This window comes from Macaca thibetana, chromosome 11 (genome assembly GCF_024542745.1).
Source record: "Macaca thibetana thibetana isolate TM-01 chromosome 11, ASM2454274v1, whole genome shotgun sequence".
NCBI lineage: Eukaryota > Metazoa > Chordata > Mammalia > Primates > Cercopithecidae > Macaca > Macaca thibetana.
In genome coordinates, this window is record NC_065588.1 from 44,849,670 (window position 1) to 44,870,053 (window position 20,384).

The 20,384-nt window shown below is 40.5% G+C and overlaps 1 protein-coding gene across 1 annotated transcript; it reads left to right on the plus strand.

Annotated features, from left to right (window-relative positions):
- The first annotated feature begins 400 nt into the window (after window positions 1-400).
- LOC126930203 (biorientation of chromosomes in cell division protein 1-like) lies at window positions 401-2,431 on the plus strand. Its single transcript, XM_050746980.1, has one exon. It carries the CDS (start codon window positions 683-685, stop codon window positions 1,001-1,003), a length of 321 nt encoding a protein of 106 aa, XP_050602937.1. The 5' UTR covers window positions 401-682; the 3' UTR covers window positions 1,004-2,431.
- The last annotated feature ends 17,953 nt before the right edge of the window (window positions 2,432-20,384 follow it).

Below are 20,384 nucleotides of genomic sequence, written 5' to 3' on the forward strand. Positions count from 1 at the left end.
ATAGAGGATTTATATTGTTTCCAATTAGCTGATCTTATCAGTGTGTCTTTTCCTTGTAGAGTGCAGGCTATGTACCCCAGACAAATAATCTTGTTTTGACCTCATCTCAAGTGAATCCCGAAACTATCTTTGTCTCATCTTTCATTGTTTCGTGGCAGGTGGTTTGCCGGTTCTAAGGCCACTGAATAACTCTCACGTAAAAAACGTTTTTTCCTACAAAACACAAATCCATTGTCACACTGCTTCTGATTTGTTTAAGCTATATTTTACGATTGTCTAATTTACTATCGTTAACTGAAAAGGTGCAAAAACTATGTACAAATTATTGAATTTATTGAATATTAACTTGCACTTTTCTCAAGCTTCTTTCACAAACTCTCTTCGTTCTAATTGTCAATTTTAAAAGCTTTTCATGAAAAAAATGTATCTGTTACAAGGGGGAAAGAAGCCTCCAGGACAGCAGTGATTTGCCTCAGCTGCACAAAGGCCAGGCCAGATGGAACAGACTAGCCTTCATCGAAGGCCGCAGGGAGCCCGGAGCCCCGGAGTCAAGCGTTCGGGTCACGCCTCAACCCCGAGGGGCCTGCGCATGCTCCGCGCTGCACGCGGCGCCCACGGCCCTGCAGTGATCCGCAGGAGCCCCGGGATAGAGAAACCCAGATGAAAACACAAGCCCGGTGAGATGTTGGCCGCCTCCTCTGCTGCCCGCGCCGCCACCTCTACACGCACCAAGCCCTCTGTCCCGGAGAAGTCGTATTTGGTCTCCCTCGATGGGCGAGACCCGGACCATGCAGGCACCATGATCCCGGCGCTGCCTCCCGGGGACCCGCCGCTCATCCTGGAGCAGCTCAGGAGCCGGGGGCCCGTTTGGCAGCTTCCGCCGGTGCTGCGTGGCCCCCATAGACCCCAAGCCAGCTTACCAAAATCAAGGCAGAAGGCCGAGCATTCGGTGTCCGTACACCTGGACAAGCAGGAATGGAATCCTACGATGCGCAAAAACTGATTGCGAAGTGGCCTGAGGCAGAGCGTTTTTCAGACAGGGACGTTGAAAGCTGGATTTGACAGGGTTCTTTCTTAGGTGATGGATCCAGAACTAAACCACATCCCCAGGCCACCAGTGGAACGAGCAACTCACGAGATCCTGGGGGCCCAGAAGACAGCAATGGTGCCAGTGCCCCCTCCAGAGCCCAAAGACCAGGACCCTCCAGCCCTCCATATCAGGGCGCTTCCCAAGAATATGTCCCACCCTTTTCGAAAGCTCCATTTAAATTAATGGTGAAGAAGTAGCTTCGGTTACATGGTTACATAAGACTGCAACTTCAGAATGAAGATAGGCCAAGGTCTCCCTGATTTCAGTATTTCAGCCTTGACTGTGGGCAGTGTCCAGTTTGAACTGGGAGAGAGTCTGACTTTGGGGAAGTTGACTGTGTTGTCCCCTTCGTTGTGCTGCCATTTGACCAGCCTGTCCAAAGGCACAACGCTCAGTAGACACTACAGAGAGATAAAGAGACACTGCAGCAACCTGAGGTTGTCCTGAGACAAACTTTTATACTTGAACATGGAGACTGCACATGGATTTTGGGTTTGTGCTCTGGAATACACAAAACCTACAATGAAAGAACATAACCAGTCCCAAAGATAATTTCAAAGAATAATGGGAATTTAAGGGGTAGCTGGGAGTAGGGATTTGACAGTGCTTATTTGACATTATTTCTCAGAGTTGCAAACTAGAATGTACAAACCATTAGCATCAGATAGCTTGATGGTTGAAGGTTGTTATGACCTTCCTGCGCATGAATTCTTCTACCTACTTCCCTTTCCCTTGTAAGAGATGACAAAACATGGAACCCTAGAATGTGTGAGGAAGCTTGGACATCAGGTGTAAGCAAAAACATTTGCAGGCTGTCTGTCCAGGGCCTCTTCCTGTCCTGCAAGGGCTAGTGGGTCTTGGGTGTGTTTAGTTTATTCTCATGTTTGTGTTATTTAGAAAAGTGAGTGGTCAATAAATGGCTTCAGATTTATAATAAAATCATTTGATACTAAAAAGGAAATTTCACTTGGAATTTGTCCTAAGTAAATAATCATGAATATGCACAAATGTATTTTTACAAAGATGTTTATTTCAATACTATTTATAGTGGTTAAAATTTTGTAGCAATCTCCAGGCACGGTAGCTCACATCTGTAATCCCAGCACTTTGGGAGACCAAAGTAGGCAGATCACCTGAGGTCAGGAGTTCGAGACCAGCCTGACCAACATGGAGAAACTCTGTCTCTACTAAAAATACAAGATTAGCCAGGCATGCTGTTGCATGCCTGTAGTCCTAGCTATTCGGGAGACTGAGGCAGGAGAATCACTTGAACCCAGGAGGCGGAGGTTGTGGTGAGCCAAGATCATGCCGTTGCACTCCACCCTGGGCAACAAGAGCGAAACTCCATCTCAAAAAAAAAAAAAAAAGAATTGTAGCTATCTAGATGTCCAACAATGTGGTTTTTGTTACATATATTCTACTACATCCAGAGAAATATTTCACTACATGGAAACATTCATGATATACACTGTTAGGTTTTAAAAAAAGGATATCACAACTCAACATGTAAAGTATAATCCCATTTGTGTTTATATAACTATATCTATTTCTGTCTATATAACTATGTCATTGTAAATGTATCTATCTACCTATCCATGTATATATCTGTCATTATTGTGATTGTCACAGAAAAAAAATAGACACCTCCAAACATTCATTTCTTAATAATGTACAAAATAAAAAGAAATATCCTCATCTGGCCATTGATATTTCACAAATGGTGTCTCCTCTCAACTGATACTCCAGAATACCCTAAATGCACTATACCTTCCAAACACAACAATTCAAGGCCTGATTTGCTTTCTTTGACCTAAGATGAGGCATCAGTTAAAACCCCAAGGGCAAGCTTCCTATGGTGAAGGAGAGTAGAAATAACTGAACCCTGGACTTGAAGTTGGTTATAGTCAGCACACAGATGTCACAGGAGGATAGTGATTGAGAGAAAGATACCAACAGACCCGCTCAAATTCCCTTTAGCATAAGTAAAAGACATTAGATCATAACTGCATGAAGACATCTCTGCAATTCTAGAGGCTCAGCAATGGTCTCCCCATTGAAGGGGCAATGCCCTTGAACTTCAATGTTCACATAACCCCACTGCTTACTATACCACCCTTCAGTAAAAAGACCCCATCTAGTCCTTAAGGAAACTCTTCTTGTCATTCTCTCAAGGGTTTTTATGTTGTGGCCTCCAGAAATATGAGGAGACCCTGGCTGTATATTGACCTTCCCAAGAAGTATAAATAACTGTTGACACTCCTAGCAAATACCTGAGTGCTTATTAACGAGAAATTGAATTTACAGGGAATTTCTGAACATCAATTTCCTTGGTACACTGCCACCTTAGGAGGCCTGAAGGCTCCTCCTATAAGACAGATGACAAAAAGGGCGCAAATACACTAGAGACAAAACCACACGAAGTAATAGTTCATGCTGAGGTTTTTCAATATTATTCTAGTTTCATTGTGTTATTTGCTGTTTTACTATTAAAGCCTTGGCAAACTGTAAAATTTCTTCTGTTCTTTTATCCTTATAAAACATATCACACTTATATAAGTATGTACTAAACATGTACATTCCAGTTAAAGAATGATTACAAATGAATGTACATGTACCTACTACCCAGCTTTAAGAAGTATTCATTTTAGGCCAGGCGCGGTGGCTCACGCCTGTAATCCCAGCACTTTGGGAGGCCAAGGTGGGCAGATCACGAGGTCAGGAGATCAAGACCATCCTGAATAACACGGTGAAACTCCGTCTCTACCAAAAATACAAAAAATTAGCTGGGTGTTGTGGGGGGCGCCTGTAGTCCCAGCTACTCAGGAGGCTGAGGCAGGAGGATGGCGTGAACTCGGGAGGCGGAGCTTGCAGTGAGCAGAGACCAAGCCACTGCACTCCAGCCTGGGCGACAGAGCGAGACTCTGTCTCAAAAAAAAAAGAATTATTCATTTTACCACCTCTCTTCCACTACCCAAAACTTATCACTACCCCGGATATGTTCATCATTCCCCTTGTTTCATCGGGGCTCAGAACATGACACCCCAAAATATGGTACCTTAGCATACTGAGTATTTTAAGCAGAAGGAAACTGAGAAAACCCCAGAATCAGGAAGATCATTCTCTGACCACCTCCCACCTCTCTTCTTTGAAGAAGGTAATTAGAAAAATTCTCTGACTATGTCCCCTGAAAGTAGGTCATAAGACGTTCACTCCAGAGGAGTCTTGCCAAGAAGAATCTGAAGCCGTTAACTACCATTAGATCACAGCCCTTTGTCCTCCAACCATTCTTCCGCCTGACTGTCCATAAAGTTTTCCCTGGGTTTTTGAGTCTTCATTTCTGAAGACTCCCATGTCACATAAAAGTTACATTAAATAAATTTGTATGCTGTTACCCTGTTAATCTGTCTTTTGTTATAGGGGGATCAGCCAGGAACCTTGTGATAGATGAGAAAAGGATATTACTTTTTCTCCCCTACAGTTTTCTTTAAATAATTTAGTTTTATCTGGTTCTGAACTTTAGATAAATAAAATTATATTGTATATATTATTGTGACTTGCTTCTTTTCATTCACAGGAAATTATCACCAGACAGGGGCTCTGGTTTTGGCTCTTGGCTTTGACGTGTCTAAAATTACTAACAGACACATCTAGAGGCTCAGCAGTGTTCTCCCCATTGGAGGAGCATTGCCCTTGACAGAAGCTGCTTGTCTCGCTGACAAATCACAAAGCCTTTGGCCTAACGTGAAAGTTTTCGTTTTAGTCCCTAACCAACAGCTTCGACACTTTTCTCAGGTTAGAAGCTTAGAGCCTTAATGTGCCTTCTAACAAGGTCAACACTAGGGTATAGTAGAAGAACTGAAATGATGGTTAATTCAGACAGTAAATTCTGAAAGCTTGGACATTTTTGGAGTCTTATAGGAATTAACTTACTTCACTATTTTATTTTGATATTATAGTATCCAAATTCAACAGAATTTGATAAACCCAGAGATTAAAATATTTTAATATTGACTGGTTCATTGTTCTTCTCTGTTTCTGCTTACAATTTAATTGGGTTTAACATCTGAGGCTGAAGATTGCTATTTCAGTTACAGATGTTACTGGATATATGTAGGAATAAGAGGATGGAGCAGGTCCAATAGTTCATGCCTGTAATGCCAGCACTTTGGAAGACTGAGTTGGGAGCACTGCTTGAGGCCAAGGGTTCAATACCAGCCTGGGCAACATAGCAAGACCCCATCCCTACAAAAAAAAATTAAAAATTAGCTGGACATGGTAGCGTTCACCTACAGTCTCAGCTACTCAGGAGGCTGGGGTGAGAAGATCACTTGAGCCCAGGAGTTCAAAGTTACAATGAGCTATGATTCCACCACTGTGCTCCAGCCTAGATGACAGAGTGAGAGCTCGTCTCTACAGAAAAATTTTAAAAATTAGCTGGGCCTGGTGGCACACACCTGTAATCCTAGCTACTCAAGATGCTGAGCCAAGAAGATCATTTGAGCTCAGGAGTTCAAGGTTACAATGAGCAATGTTTGGGCCACTGCACTCCAGACCAGATGACAGAGTGAGATCTTGTCTCCAAAAAAAAAAAAAAAGCATGGAACATTCGATGAGTATTTGACAGGAATTATGTGAGAAAAGGAATGAAACACTGAGAAACTGCCTGGCCCAACAAGATTGAAACTTGTTATTTTGAGTCCAAAGATAACACCAAATACAGAGTTTGTGTTGTCAGCCAAAGCTGGGATTATACACAGGCCTCAGAGTTCCAATACGTGGGTCAACATTTCTTTTTTTTTTGAGACGGAGTCTCACTGTGTTTCCCAGGCGGGAGTGCAGTGGTGAAATCTTGGCTCACTGCAACCTCCACCTCCCAGGGTCAAGTGATTCTCTTACCTCAGCCTGCTGAGTAGCTGGGATTATAGGCACATGCCACCATGCCCGGCTAATTTTTGTATTTTTAGTAGAGACAGGGTTTCACCATGCTGGCCAGGCCAGTCTTGAACTCCTGATCTTGTGATCCACCTGCCTTGGCCTCCCAAAGTGCTCAGATTATAGGCGTAAGCCACCACACCTGGCTGGGTCAACTTATTTTTTAGAGACTCCCTGCTAATGTGAGGGCACCAAGATGGGTCCAATTTGAATTGTAGCCATGAGACAGAATTAAATCTTAGCACGAAGACTTGGGTGAACAGAGTTGGGCATGGATGCAACATAGAGTGCTGGTAAGAGCTAGACACTGGAGCTTTGGCTATGGCTCTGTCACTTAGTACCATGTGACCTTGAACAGGTTTTTAAACCTTCTGTATTTTTATAAAATAAAAAAAGCACATGGTATTTCTGTGAGTACTAAATGTGTTAATACTTGGAAATTACTTACAGCAATAACTGATACATGCTAAATATAGATATTTGTTTTACATTTTTAAATTGCTTATCAGTTCAACAAATGTACATCAAGCCTTTCTGACCTATGTGTCTTACATGGTGTATTTGTCAATTTTGCATTGCTATAAAGGAATACCTGAGATTGGGTAATTTAATTTAAAAAATAGAGGTTTATTTAGTTCATGGTTCTGTAGGCTGTACAAGCATGGCACCAGTATCTGTTCTTCTTCTGGTAAGGAAGCTTTTACTCATGGCAGAAGGCAAAGGGGAACAGGTATGTCACGTGACAAGAGAGGGAGCAAGAGAGAGGGGAGGTGGTGCCAGGCTCTTTTAAACGACCAGCTCTTGCATGAAATAAGAGGAAGGACTCACTCATTACTATGAGAAGGGCCCCAAGCCATTCATGAGGTATCCACCCTGATGACCACCAACCAGGCCCCACCTCCAACATTGGGAATTACATATCAACATGAGATTTGGAAGGAACAAATATCCAAACAATATTACATGGTATCTTGCTGATATGGTTTGGCCATGTCCCCTCCCAAATTCCATCTCGTATTTTACTTCCCATAATCCCCATGTTGTGGGAGGGACTTGGCCAAGGTAATTGAGTTGAATCATGGAGGGCGTTTCCCCCATGCTAATCTCATGATAGTAAGTACTCACAAGATCTGATGGTTTTATAAGGGGCTTCCTCCCTTCACTTGGCTCTCCTTCTCTCTCCTCCTGCCCAGTGAAGAAATTCCTTTCACCATGATTTTAAGTTTCCTGAGGCCTCCCCAGCCATGTGGAACTGTGAGTCAATTAAACCTCTTTCCTTTATAATTTACTCAGTCTCAGGTATTTCTTCATAGCAGGGTGATAATGGACTAACACAGTAAATTGGTACTGCAGAGAGTGGGGCACTGCTGTAAAGATACCCAAAAATGTGGAAGCAGCTTTAGAACTGGGTAACAGGCAGAAGTTGGAACAGTTTGGAGGGCTCAGAAGAAGGCAAGCAAATGTGGGAAATTTTGGAACTTCCTATAGACTTGTTGAATGGCTTTGACCAAAATGCTGAGAGTGATATGGACAATGAAGTCCAGGCTGAGGTGGTCTCAGATGGAGATGGGGAACTTGTTGGGAACTGGAGTAAATGTCACTCTTGCTATGCAAAGAGACTGGTGGCATTTTGCCCCTGCCCCAGAGATCTGCAAAACTTGGAACTTGAGAGAGGTGATTTAGGGTATCTGGCAGAAGAAATTTCTAAGTGGCAAAGCTTTGAAGAGGAAGCAAAGTGAATTTTCCAAAAGTTTGGAAAATTTGTAGCCTGGTGATGCAATAGAAAAGAAAACCCCATTTTCTAGGGAGAAATTCAAGCTGGCTGCAGAAATTTGCATAAGTAACAAGGAGCCAAATGTTAATCAGCAAGACAATGGGGAAAATGTCTCCAGGGCATGTCAGAGAACTTCATGGCAGCCCCTTCCATCACAGGCCTAGAAGCCTAAGAAGGAAAAATGATTTCCAGGGCAGGCTCCAGGGCCCCCCTGCTGTGTGCAGCCTCGGTACTTGGTGCCCTATGTCGCAGCCACTCCAACCATGGCTAAAAGGGGACAACATACAGCTCAAGTGGTTGCTTCGGAGGGTGCAAGCCCCAAGCCTTGGTAGCTTCCACAGGGTGTGGGGCCTGTAGGTACACAGAAGTCAAGAATTAAGGTTGGGGAACCCCTGCCTAGATTTCAGATGATGTATGGAAATGCCTGGATGGCCAAGCAGAAGGTTGCTGCAGGGGCAAAGCCCTCATGGAGAACCTCTGCTAGGGCAGGGCAGAATGGAGCCCCCACACAGAATGCCCACTGGGGCACTGCCTAATGGAGCTATGAGAAGACAGTCACCATCCTCCAGACCCCAGAATGGTAGATCCAATGACAGCTTGTACCATGTGCCTGGAAAAGCCACAGACACTCAACGCTGGCCCACGAAAACAGCCAGGAGGGGGACTGTACCCTGCAAAGCCACAGGGGTGGAACTGCCCAAGGCCATGGGAGCCTACCCCTTGCATCAGCATGCCCTGGATGTGAGACGTGGAGTCAAAAGAGATCATTTTGGAACTTTAAGGTTTAATGACTGCCCCATTGGGTTTCAGACTTGCATGGGGCCTATAGCCCCTTTGTTTTGGCCAGTTTCTCCCTTTGGAAGGTGAATTTACCCAATGCCTGTACTCCCATTGTATCTAGAAAGTAACTAACTTGCCTTTGATTTTACAGGCTCATAGGCAGAAGGGACTTCCTTTGTCTCAGGTGAGATTTTGGAGTTGGGCTTTTTGGTTAATGCTGGGATGAGTTGAGACTTTGGGGGACTGTTGGAAAGGCATGATTGTGTTTCGAAATGTGAGGACATGTAATTTGGGAGGGGTAGGGGCAGAATGATATGGTTTGGCTGTGTCCCCACCCAAATCTCATCTTGAATTTTAGTTCCCATAATCCCCACTTGTTGTGGGAGGGACCCAGTGGAGGTAGCTGAATCATGGAAGCAGTTTCTCCCGTGCTATTTTCATGATAGTAAGTTCTCATGAGATCTGGTGGTTTTATAAGGGGCTTCCCCCCTTCACTTGGCTCTCATTCTCTCTCCTGCCACCCTGTGAAGAGGTGCCTTCTGCCATGATTGCAAGTTTCCTGAGGCCTCCCTAGCCATGCAGAACTGTGAGTCAATTAAACCTCTTTCCTTTATAAATTACCCAGTCTTGGGTATTTCTTCATAGCAGCATGAGAACGAACTAATACACTTGCACATCAAGAACTCAATAAACATCTGTTGAAATAATTACTAAAAGAATGGTTGGATAGTTAGATAAGGGAAGGAGGAAGTAAGGAGGGAAAAGATATATGACAATTGGCCTGGGTAATTTCTTGATGACACTGTAGCTTTTTCAACTCATATATCCAGAGCTTACTGAGTAACATGGAATAAAACCATCTGGTGCTAAACTACCAGTACAATAGCAGAGAATAAGCCTGATTCATCATAGGTTTGGAAATGATGATGAATTGAGGAAGAAATACCTTCATGGAAGAGGAAAGCCAGCCCAGTAAAATGCAAGAATCCTGAGGTAGAAGAAGATGGTTAAGAAAGGAGGATGAACTCATAATCTGCTTACCAATTACTATTTGGTAATGCATACAGTAAATTTCTTATAAAATTAAGTTCAAAGCAACACACTCTCAAAAATATACATACTCTACCATGTAAATTATTCATTGCAAGAAGAAAAATATAGAAAGAAAACTACCTAGTATGGCAAGACCATAGCACCAGGCCCATCTGCCCATGGACCCAGGATTTCCAAAGGACCCTGCCAACCAGCCAACCAGCAGACCCCACCAGCTGGTCCAGCCATGGTTCCCACCAGCCAGCCTACCCAGAATCTCTGACTGGGCTGACTGGTGAAGGGCTTTCTTTCCCAAAGTCAGTCTGTAAAAAACTGAAAAAATGACTTCTTTATATGCACAAACACCAACACAAGGCTACAAAGATCACAAAAACAAAAAATCAGAAAACTATGACACCATTTAAGGAACAAAATGAAGGCCCAGTAACTGGCCCTAAAGACATAGAAAACTAGGAACTGCCTGACAAATAATTAAAAATAATCATCTTAAAGAAGCTTAATGAGCTGTAAGACAACACAGGCAACTAAATAAGATCAGGAAAACAATGCATAAACAAAATGAGTTCAACCAAGAGATAGAAACTATTAAAAAACAAAAAAATGAAAATAAATTTTGAAGCTGAAGAATATAATGACTGTGCTAAAAATTTAATAAAGAGCTTCAACAGCAACCTCCATCAAGTAGACGAAAGAATCAGCCAAGTCAAATACAAGTCATTTAAAATTACCCAGTCAGATGAAGGAAAGAAAAAATATAAATAAGTAAAGAAAGTCTATTGGAAAAAAATAAAACTTCTTTTAAAAGCCTATAATACTATTGGCCAGGTATAGTGGCTCATGCCTGTAATCCCAGCACTTTGGGAGGCCAAGGCAGGAGGATTACTTGAACTCAGGAGTTTGAGACTAGCCTGGGGAACATGGCAAAACCCTGTCTCTAGAAAAAAATTAATTAGCTGGGCCTGGTGGCACATGCCCATAGCATCAGATACTTGGGAGGCTGAGGTGGGAGGATCACTTGAACCTGGGAAGTGGAGGCTGCAATAAGCTGAGATCACACCACTACAGTCCAACCTGGGTGACAGAGTAAGGCCCTGTCTCAAAAAAAAAAAAAAAAAAAAAAAAAAAAAGCCTATAGTACCATTGGGACGCCATACATTATGGTATGCCCAGAGGGAAAAGAAAAAGAGAACAGGGGGAAAGTTTATTTAAAGAAATAATGGAGCCAGGCACAGTGGCTCATACCTGTAACCCCAGCACTTTGGGAGACCAAGGTGGGCAGATTGCTTGGTCTCAGGAGTTCAAGATCAGCCTGGACAACATTGCAAAACCCCATCTCTACAAAAATACAGAAAATTAGCCAGGTGTATGTAAACCTGTAGTCTCAGCTACTTGGGAGGCTGAGGTGGGAGAATCACCTGAACATAGGAAGTCAAGGCTGCAGTGAGCCATGATCATGCCACTGCATTTCTCAGCTGGTTTACACTACTCAGCCTGAGTGAAGACATGACACCTTATCGCAGATAAAACACCCTATCTCAAATAAAATAAAATAAAATAAAGGAAAAGAAAATAGGCCAGGGGCAGTGGCTTACATCTGCAATCCCAGCATTTTGGGGGGCAAAGGTGGAAGGATTACTTTAACTCAAGAGTTCAAGACTAGCATGGATAACATAGTGAGACCTCATCTCTACAAGAAATTAAAAAATTATTCAGGTGGGTTCGTGCATTCCTGTACTCCCAGTTACTTGGGAGGCTGAGGCAGGAGGATCACATAAGCTCAGGAGGTTGAGGCTGCAATAAATTGTATCATGTCACTGCATTCCAGCCTCAGTGACAGAGAAAAGTTTTGTCTAAAGGAAGAAAAGAAATAATGGCTGAAAACTTGAAAATCTGGGGAAAGAAATGGATATCAAGATTCATGAAGCCAAATGTATTTAAAATATGTTAAACCCAAAGAAGTCAACAAAGACGTATATAATTAAATTGCCAGAAGTCAAAGATAAAGAGAGAACTTTGAAAGCAGCAAGAGAAAAGCAAATTATCACATACAAAGGAACCCCAATAAGACTATCAGCAATTTCTCAGCAAAAACCTTGCAGAACAGCAAAGAGTGGGATGACATATTCAAAGTGAAAAAAAAAAGGCAACCAAGAATACTATGTCTAGCAAAGCTATCCTTTAAAAATGAAAGGAACAGGCTAGGCACTATGGCTCAGGCCTGTAACTCCAGCACTTTGGGAGGCCAAGGCAGGTGGATCACCTGAGGTTGGGAGTTCAAGACCAGCCTGATCAATATGGTGAAACCCTGACTCTACTAAAAATACAAAAATTAGCCAGGCATGGTGGCACACACCTGTAGTCCCAGCTACTCAGGAGGCTGAGACAGGAGAATTGCTTGAACCCAGGAAGCAGAGGTTGCAGTGAGCCGAGATCGTGCCACTGCACTCCAGCCTGGGTGACAGAGAAAGAGTACATAAAAAGAGGAAAGAAAGAAGGAAAGAGAGAGAGAGAGAGAGAGAGAGAGAGGGAGGGAGGGAGGGTGGGAGGGAGGAATGAAGGAAGGAAGGAAGGAAGGAAGGAAGGAAGGAAAGAAAGAAAGAAAGAAAGAAAGAAAGAAAGAAAGAAAGAAAGAAAGAAAGAAAGAAAGAAAGAAAGAAAAGAAAGAAAGAAAGAAAGAAAGAAAGAAAGAAAGAAAGAAAGAAAGAAAGAAAGAAAGAAAGAAAGAAAGAAAGAAAGAAAGAAAGAAAGAAAGAAAGAAGGAAGGAAGGAAGGAAGGAAGGAAGGAAGGAAGGAAGGAAGGAAGGGAAGGAAGGAAGAAAGGAAGAAAGAAAGGAAGAAAGAAAGAGGGAGAGAAAGAGAAGGAGAAGGAGAAAGAGAAAGGAAAAGAAAAGAAAGGAAAGGAAGAAGAAAACAGAAAGGGAAAAAAAACTTTCCCAAACATAAACAGGAAATTCATCACCTCTAGACCTGCCTTAAAGGAAGTGTTAACAGAAGTCCTTCAAGCTGTAATGAAAGGATACTGAACAGCAGTATGAAACATAAGACTATAAAAAGATAAGACTCCATGGATGAAGCTGGAAACCATCATTCTCAGCATCCCAACACAGGAGCAGAAAACAAAACACTGCATGTTCTCATTCTTAAGTGGGAGTTGAACAATGAGAAAACATGGACACAGGGAGGGGAACATCACACACCAGGCCCTTTTTAGGGGTGAGGCACAAGGAGAGGGAGAGCATTAAGACAAATATCTAATGCATGTGGAGCTTAAAACCTAGATGATGGGCTGATAGGTGCAGCAAACCACCATGGCACATGTATACCTATGTAACAAACCTGCACGTTCTGCACATGTATCCCAGAACTTAAAGTTAAAGAAATTAAAAAATTAAATAAATAAATAAGACTCACTGGTAAAGGTAATCTACAGATATCATTCTGTAATAATAATTGTGTATAAACCACTTTTAACCCTAGCATAGAGATTAAAACATAACAGTATTAAGAATAATAATAACCACAAAAATTTGTTAATAAAAATAAATTCTGACATCAATGACATGAAAGTATGGAAGATAAAATAAAAAACATAAAGTTTTCATATGCAATTGAAGTGGTTATCAGCTGAAAATAGACTGTTAAAACTGTAAGAAGTCTTGTGCAAGCTTCATGGTAACCACAAAGAAGAAACTTATAATAGATACAAAAGAGATAAAGAGAAAATAATCAAAGTATATCACTACAAAAATATTAAAACACAAAAGGCGACAGCAAGAGAGGAAGAGAGAAACAAATGAACTACAAAACAGACTGAAACAATTAACAAAATGACAATAGTAAGTCCTTACCTATCAACATTTGCTTTAAATGTAAACAAGAGACATTGTGTGTGCACCCTGCCATGCTACCACAACTGCTGGCTTGCGTTAGCGAGCACTATTCCTGCTGCCACTGCCCTGGCAAAATACTTTAGCCAGCACCACACGTCAGAGTGTTGTGGCCAGCAGACCCAGAACACCTCGGCCCTTCCAACACAGCAGGCCCCTGAAGAGGCCAGAGAACAAATCTGGGGACCCAGTACCAGCCCCCTAGAATTATAGCATGCAGCCCAGGAATGCTGAGCTGAGCCTTGGCCCCTTAAAACCTTCCAGAAATGAAGCCAACCAACTGAATCCACCTTATAACACAATCAAACCCCCAAGGACATCAAAGGAGATAAAAGCCAAAAAACCCATCAACAGGACAGCAACTTCAAAGATTGAAGGAACATCAGCCCACATATGTGAGAAAGAAGCAGCACAAGACCTCTGGCAACTCAAAAAGCCAGAGTGTCTTCTTACCTCCAAATGATTGCACTAGTTTCCCAGCAATAGTTCTTAACCAGGCTGAAAAGGCTGAAATGACAGATGTAGAATTCAGAATATAAACAGGAATGAAGATTATCAAGATTCAGAAGAAAGTCAAAACCCAATCCAAGGAATCTAAAAAATACAACAAAGTGATACAGAGGCTGAAAGACAAAATGGCCATTTTAATAAAGAACCAAATCAATCTGATAGAGCTGAAAAACTCACTTCAAGAATTTCATGCCGGGCGCGGTGGCTCAAGCCTGTAATCCCAGCACTTTGGGAGGCCGAGGCAGGCAGATCACAAGATCAGGAGATTGAGACCATCCTGGCTAACATGGTGAAGCTCCGTCTCTACTAAAAATACAAACAGAAATTAGCCACGCGTGGTGGCAGGGGCCTGTAGTCCCAGCTACTGTGGAGGCTGAGGCGGGAGAACGGCATGAACCCAGGAGGCAGAGCTTGCAGTGAGCTGAGATTGTGCCACTGCACTCCAGCCTGAGCGACACAGCAAGACTCTGCCTCAAAAAAAAAAAAAAAAAAATTTCATAATATAATTGCAAGTATTAACAGCAAAATAGACCAAGCTAAAAAAACAATCTCAGAGCCTGAAGATAAATTCTCTAAGTTCAATCAGTCAAACAAAAATAAAGAAAAGAGAATTTTAAAAAATGGACTAAACCTCTGAGAAATAGGGGATTATGTAAAGAGACCAAATCTATACCTCATTGGTGAAAGAGAGGGAGAGAAAGCAAGCAACTTGGAAAACATATTTGAGGATATTGTCTGTGAAAATGTCCCCAGCCTCACTAGAGAGGCCCACACTCAAATTCAGGAAATGCAGAAAACCCCTGTGAGATAATGTGCAAGAAAACCACCCCCAACACACAAAGTCGTCAGATTCTCTAAGGTTGAAATGAAAAAAAATTTTAAAGGCAGCTAAGAGAAGGGGCAGGTCACCTACAAAGGGAACCCCATCAGGAAACAGCTGACCTTTCAGCAGAAACCCTACAAAATAGAAATCAGTACTAAGAAGATTGCTCCAAAGCCATACAATTATGTGGAAATTAAACAAACTGCTCCTGAAAGACGTTTAGGTAAACAATAATAGTAAGGCAGAAATCAAGAAATTTTTTGAAACTCATGAGAACAAAGATACCACATACCAGAATCTCTGGGGCACAGTTAAAGCCATGTTAAAAGGGAAGTTTATGGTACTAAACGCCCACATCAAAAAGTAGAAAGATCTCAAATTAAAACCTAACATCACACCTAGAGAAACTAGAGGAACAAGAGCAAACAAAAAAAAACAAAAAAAAAAAACCCAGATCAGAGCTGAACTGAAGAAAATTGAGATGAAAAAAGCACACAAAAAGATTAATAAATCCAGGAGATTGTTTTTTGAAAGAATATATAAAATAGATAGACTACTAGATAGAATAATAAAGAAAAAAGACAAGATCCAATTAAACACAATCAGAAATGACAAAGGGCATGTTACCACCAACCCCACAAAAATATTTAAAAATGCTCAGACTACTATGAACACTTCTATGCATACAAGCAAAAAACCTAGAAAAAAACAGATATGTTCCTGGATGCATATACCCTCCCAAGACTGAACCAGGAAGAAATTAAATCCCTGAACAGATGAATAGCAAATTGCAAAATTGAATCAGTAATAAAAAGCCTATGAACCAGAAAAATCCCAGGACCAGGCAGATTCAAAGCTGAATTCCATCAGATGTATAAAGAAGAGCTGGCATGATTCCTACTGAAGCTAATGCAAAAAAAAAATGAGGAACAGGGACTCCTCATTCTATGAGGCCAACATTATTCTGATGCCAAAGCCTGGTGAAGACACAACAATGACAAAACTTCAGGCCACTATCCTTGATGAACATAGATGCAAAAACCCTCAACAAAATACTATCAAACCAAATCCAGCAGCACATCAAAAAGTTAATCCACCATGATCAGATAAGTTTTATCACTGTGATGCAAGGTTGGTTCAGTGTATACAAATCAATAAATGTGATTCATCACATAAACAAAAGTAGAAACAAAAACCACATGATCATCTCAATGGATTCAGAAAAGGCTTTTAATAAAATTCAACATCCTTTCATGCCAAAAACCCTAAACAAACTAGGCTTTGAAGGAACATACTTCAAAATAATAAGAGTCATTTATGAAAACCCATAATGAACATCATACTAAATAGGCAAAAGTTGGAAGCAAAACCAGAACAAGACAAGGATGTCTTCTCTCATCACTTCTATTCAACATAGTTCTGGAAGTCTGAGCCAGAGCAATCAGGCAACAACAAAAGGCATCCAAATATGAAGAGAAGAAATCAAATTTTCCCTGTTTGCAGATGATATGATTCTACACCTAGAAAACCCCATAGTCTCTGCCCAAAAGCTCCTTGATATGATAAACAAATTCAACAAATTTCAGGACACAAAATCAATGTACAAAAACCAGTAGCATTCCTGTACATCAACAGTATCCAAGCTGAGAGCCTAATCGAGAATGCAATCTCATTCACAATAGCCACAAAAAAAAAAAAAAAAAAAAATTCCTCGGAATACAGCTAACCAGGGAGAAGAAAGATATTTATAACAATTAAAACACTGCTTAGAGAAATTAGAGATGATATAGACAAATGAAAAAACATTCAATGCTCATGGATAGGAAGGATCAATGTTAAAATACTCATACCACCCAAAACAATTTACAGATTCAGTACCATTCCTATCAAACTACCAATGACATTCTTCACAGAAATTGAAAAAACTTTTTTAAAATTCGTGTGAAGCCAAAAAAGAGTTTGAATAGGCAAGGCAATCCTAAGCAAAAGAACAAAGCTGGAAGTATCACGTTACCCAACTGCAAACTATACTACAGAGCTACAGTAACCAAAACAGCATGGTGCAGATACAAAATCAGAGCATAGTTCAATGGACCATAATAGAGAGCCCAGAAATAATGCCACACACCCACAACCATCTAATCTTCAACAAAGTTGACAAAGAGAAGCAACGAGGAAAGAACTCCCTACTCAATAAATGGTGCTGGGATAACTGGCTAGCTATATGTGCAAGATTGAAACTGAACTGCTTGCTTACACTATATACAAAAATCAATTCAAGATGGATTAAAGAGTTAAACGTAGAATCCAAAATTATAAACCCTCTGGAAGATAACCTAGGAAATACCATTCTGGACGTAGGCCTTGGCAAAGATTACATTACAAAGATGCCAAAAGCAATTGCAACAAAACCAAAAATTGGTAAATGGGGCCTAATTAAATGAAAGAACTTCCGCACAGCAAAAGAAACCATCAACAGAGTAAAGAGACAACCTTTGAATGGGAGAATATTTTTGCAAACTATGCATCCAACAAAGGTCTAATATCCAGAATCTATAAGGAATTTAACCCTTTTCCCACTTAGAAACAAAACATGCAACTCGCTGCTGACACTCATTTAATTTTACATAAACATGCTTTTTGAGACTGAAGCAAATCTGACTGACTTTTAATGTGGAAATAAAATATAACAACTGTTCTTGGAGTTATTTATAAACAGAACTAACAGAATTGTCTGAATTATCAGAATCACCTATTTTGGAAAAATCTGTTTCATCAAATGAATCTTTGGTCAACAACTGTTTGAGAACAGTATTAACATCACACACAGGAATGCTATGTTTTCTAGGATTTTATATTTGCAGCAATTGAGAACTACTATGTTTCATAAATGGAAATACCACTAGTAAAAACAGAATGCTTTAAAAGAACAATGTCTTTGTTTCCAAAGTTGATATACTAAAGCAATGCAAAAATAATAATAAAAGCAAGCTATTTCGTGGCAAAGTTATCTTGGGGTAAACACTGCAGCCACAAGCACTGCTGGTGAGTATTCTCCGGGCAAACAGGAAAAGGGTTAAACAAATTAACAAGCAAAAAACAACCCCATTAAAAAGAAGTCAAAGCACGTGAATAGACAGTTTTCAAAAGAAAATAACACACGGTCAACAAGCATATGAAAAAATACTCAACATCACTAATCATTAGAGAAATGCAAATCAAAACTGCAGTGAGATACCATCTCACACCAGTCACAATGGCTATTAATAAAAAGTCAAAAAATAGCAGATGCTTGTGAGGTTACAGAGAAAAGGGAAGGCTCATACACTGCTGATGGGAATGTAAATTACTTCGGCCATTGTGGAAAAAGGTGTGGCAATTTCTCAAAGAACTTAAAGCAGAATTATCATTCAACCCCACAATCCCATTATTGGATATATACCTAAAGGAATATAAATCATTCTACCATAAAGACACATACACGCATATGTTCCTCACAGCACTATTCACAATAGCAAAGATACGGAATCAACCTGGGTGCCCATCAACAGTAGACTGTATTTTTAAAATCTGGTACATATACACCCTGGAATACTATGCAGCCACATAAAGAAATGAGATCATGTCTTTTGCAGCAACATGGATAGAGCTGGAGGCCATTATCCTAAGCGAACTAATGCAGGAACAGAAAACCAAATACTGCTTGTTCTCACTTGTAAGTGGGAGCTGAATGAAGTGAACAACAGACACCAGGGCCTACTTGAGAGCAGAGGGAAGGAGGAGGGATAATATTGAAAAACTATTTGGTAACAAAATAATCATACACCAAACCCCTCAGGACATGCAATTTATCAATATAACAAACCTGCACATGTACCCCTGAATCTAAAATAAAAGTAAAAAATTAAAAAATAAAATAATGCACCATGATCAAGTGGGATTTATACTAGGAATGCAAGGATGGTTCAAAATATCCAAATCAATAAATGTGATAATATTATATCAACAGAATGAAGGACAAAAGCCATATGATCATTTCAATAGATGGAGAAAAACAATTTTATAAAATTAAATATCATTTCATGATAAAAACTCTCAATAAACTAGACATAGAAGAAACATACCTGAAAATAACAAAGGCCATATGTTACAAACCCACAGCCAACATCAAAGTGAATGGGGAAAAACTGAAAGACTTTCCTCTAAGAACTGGAAAAAGACAAGGATGCCCATTTTCACCACTCCTATTTGACATAGAACTGTAAGACTCCTGGCCATAGAAATCAGGCAAGAGAAAGAAGTAAAAGGCATCCATATTGGAAAACATTAAGTCAAATTGTCAAATTGGTTCTCTTAGTTGATGATGTAATCTTATACCTAGAAAAACCTAAACACTCCACTAAAAAACACTTAGATTTGATAAATGAATTTGGTAAAGTTGCAGGATACAAAATCAATGTACAAAAATTAATAGCATTTCTATATGGTGATAGTAATTTAACTAGGAGAGAAATCAAGAAAGCAATTCCATTTACAATAGCTACAAAAATAAAATAAAATACCTATAGTGACAAATTTAACTGAGGAAGTGAAAGATCTCTACAAGGGAAACAACAAAACACTAATGAAAGAAATTGTAGATGACACAAGCAAATGGAAAAACATCCCATGATCACAGATCAGAATAATTAATATCCTCAAAATGACCATACTGCCCAAAGCAATCTACAGATTCAATGCAGTCCCTATTGAAATACCAACATCATTCTTTACAGAATTAGAAACAGCAATTCTGAAATTCATATGGAACCAAAATAGAACCCAAACAGCCAGAGAATCCTGAGCAAAAAGAACAAAGCAGCCCACATCACATTACCTGACTTCAAAATATATTACAACACTAGGGTAACCAAACAGCATGGTATTGGTATAAAAACAGACACACAGACCAATGGAACAGAATAGAGAACCCAGAAATAAAGCCACAAATTTATAGCCAACTGATTTTTGACAAAGCCAACTAGAACTTACACTGGGGAATGGACACCATTTTCAATAAAAGGTGCTGGAAAAATTAGCCACATGCAGAAGAATGAAACAGGACCTATATCTCTCACCATATAGAAAAATCAACTCAAAATAGATTAAAGGCTTAAATTAAAAGACTAAAACTAGGCCAGGCACCGTGGCTCTTTCCTGTAATCCCAGCATTTTGGGAGGCCAAGGCAGGAAGATCACTTGAGCTCAGGAGTTCGAGACCAGACTGGGCAACATAGGAAAATGTCATATCTATGAAAAGTATAAAAATTGGCCAAGCATGATGGTGTATGCCCGTAATCCCAGCTATTCAGGGAGCTGAGGCAGGAGGATCACTTGAGCCCAGGTCTTCAAAGCTGTAGTGAGCTGCAATGGTGCCACTGCACTCACCCTGGGTGACAGAGCAAGACCCTGTCTCAAAAAAAAAAAAAAAAAAAAAAAAAAAGACTGAAACTATAAAAATACTAGAAGAAAACCTAGGAAAAACTCTTCTGGACA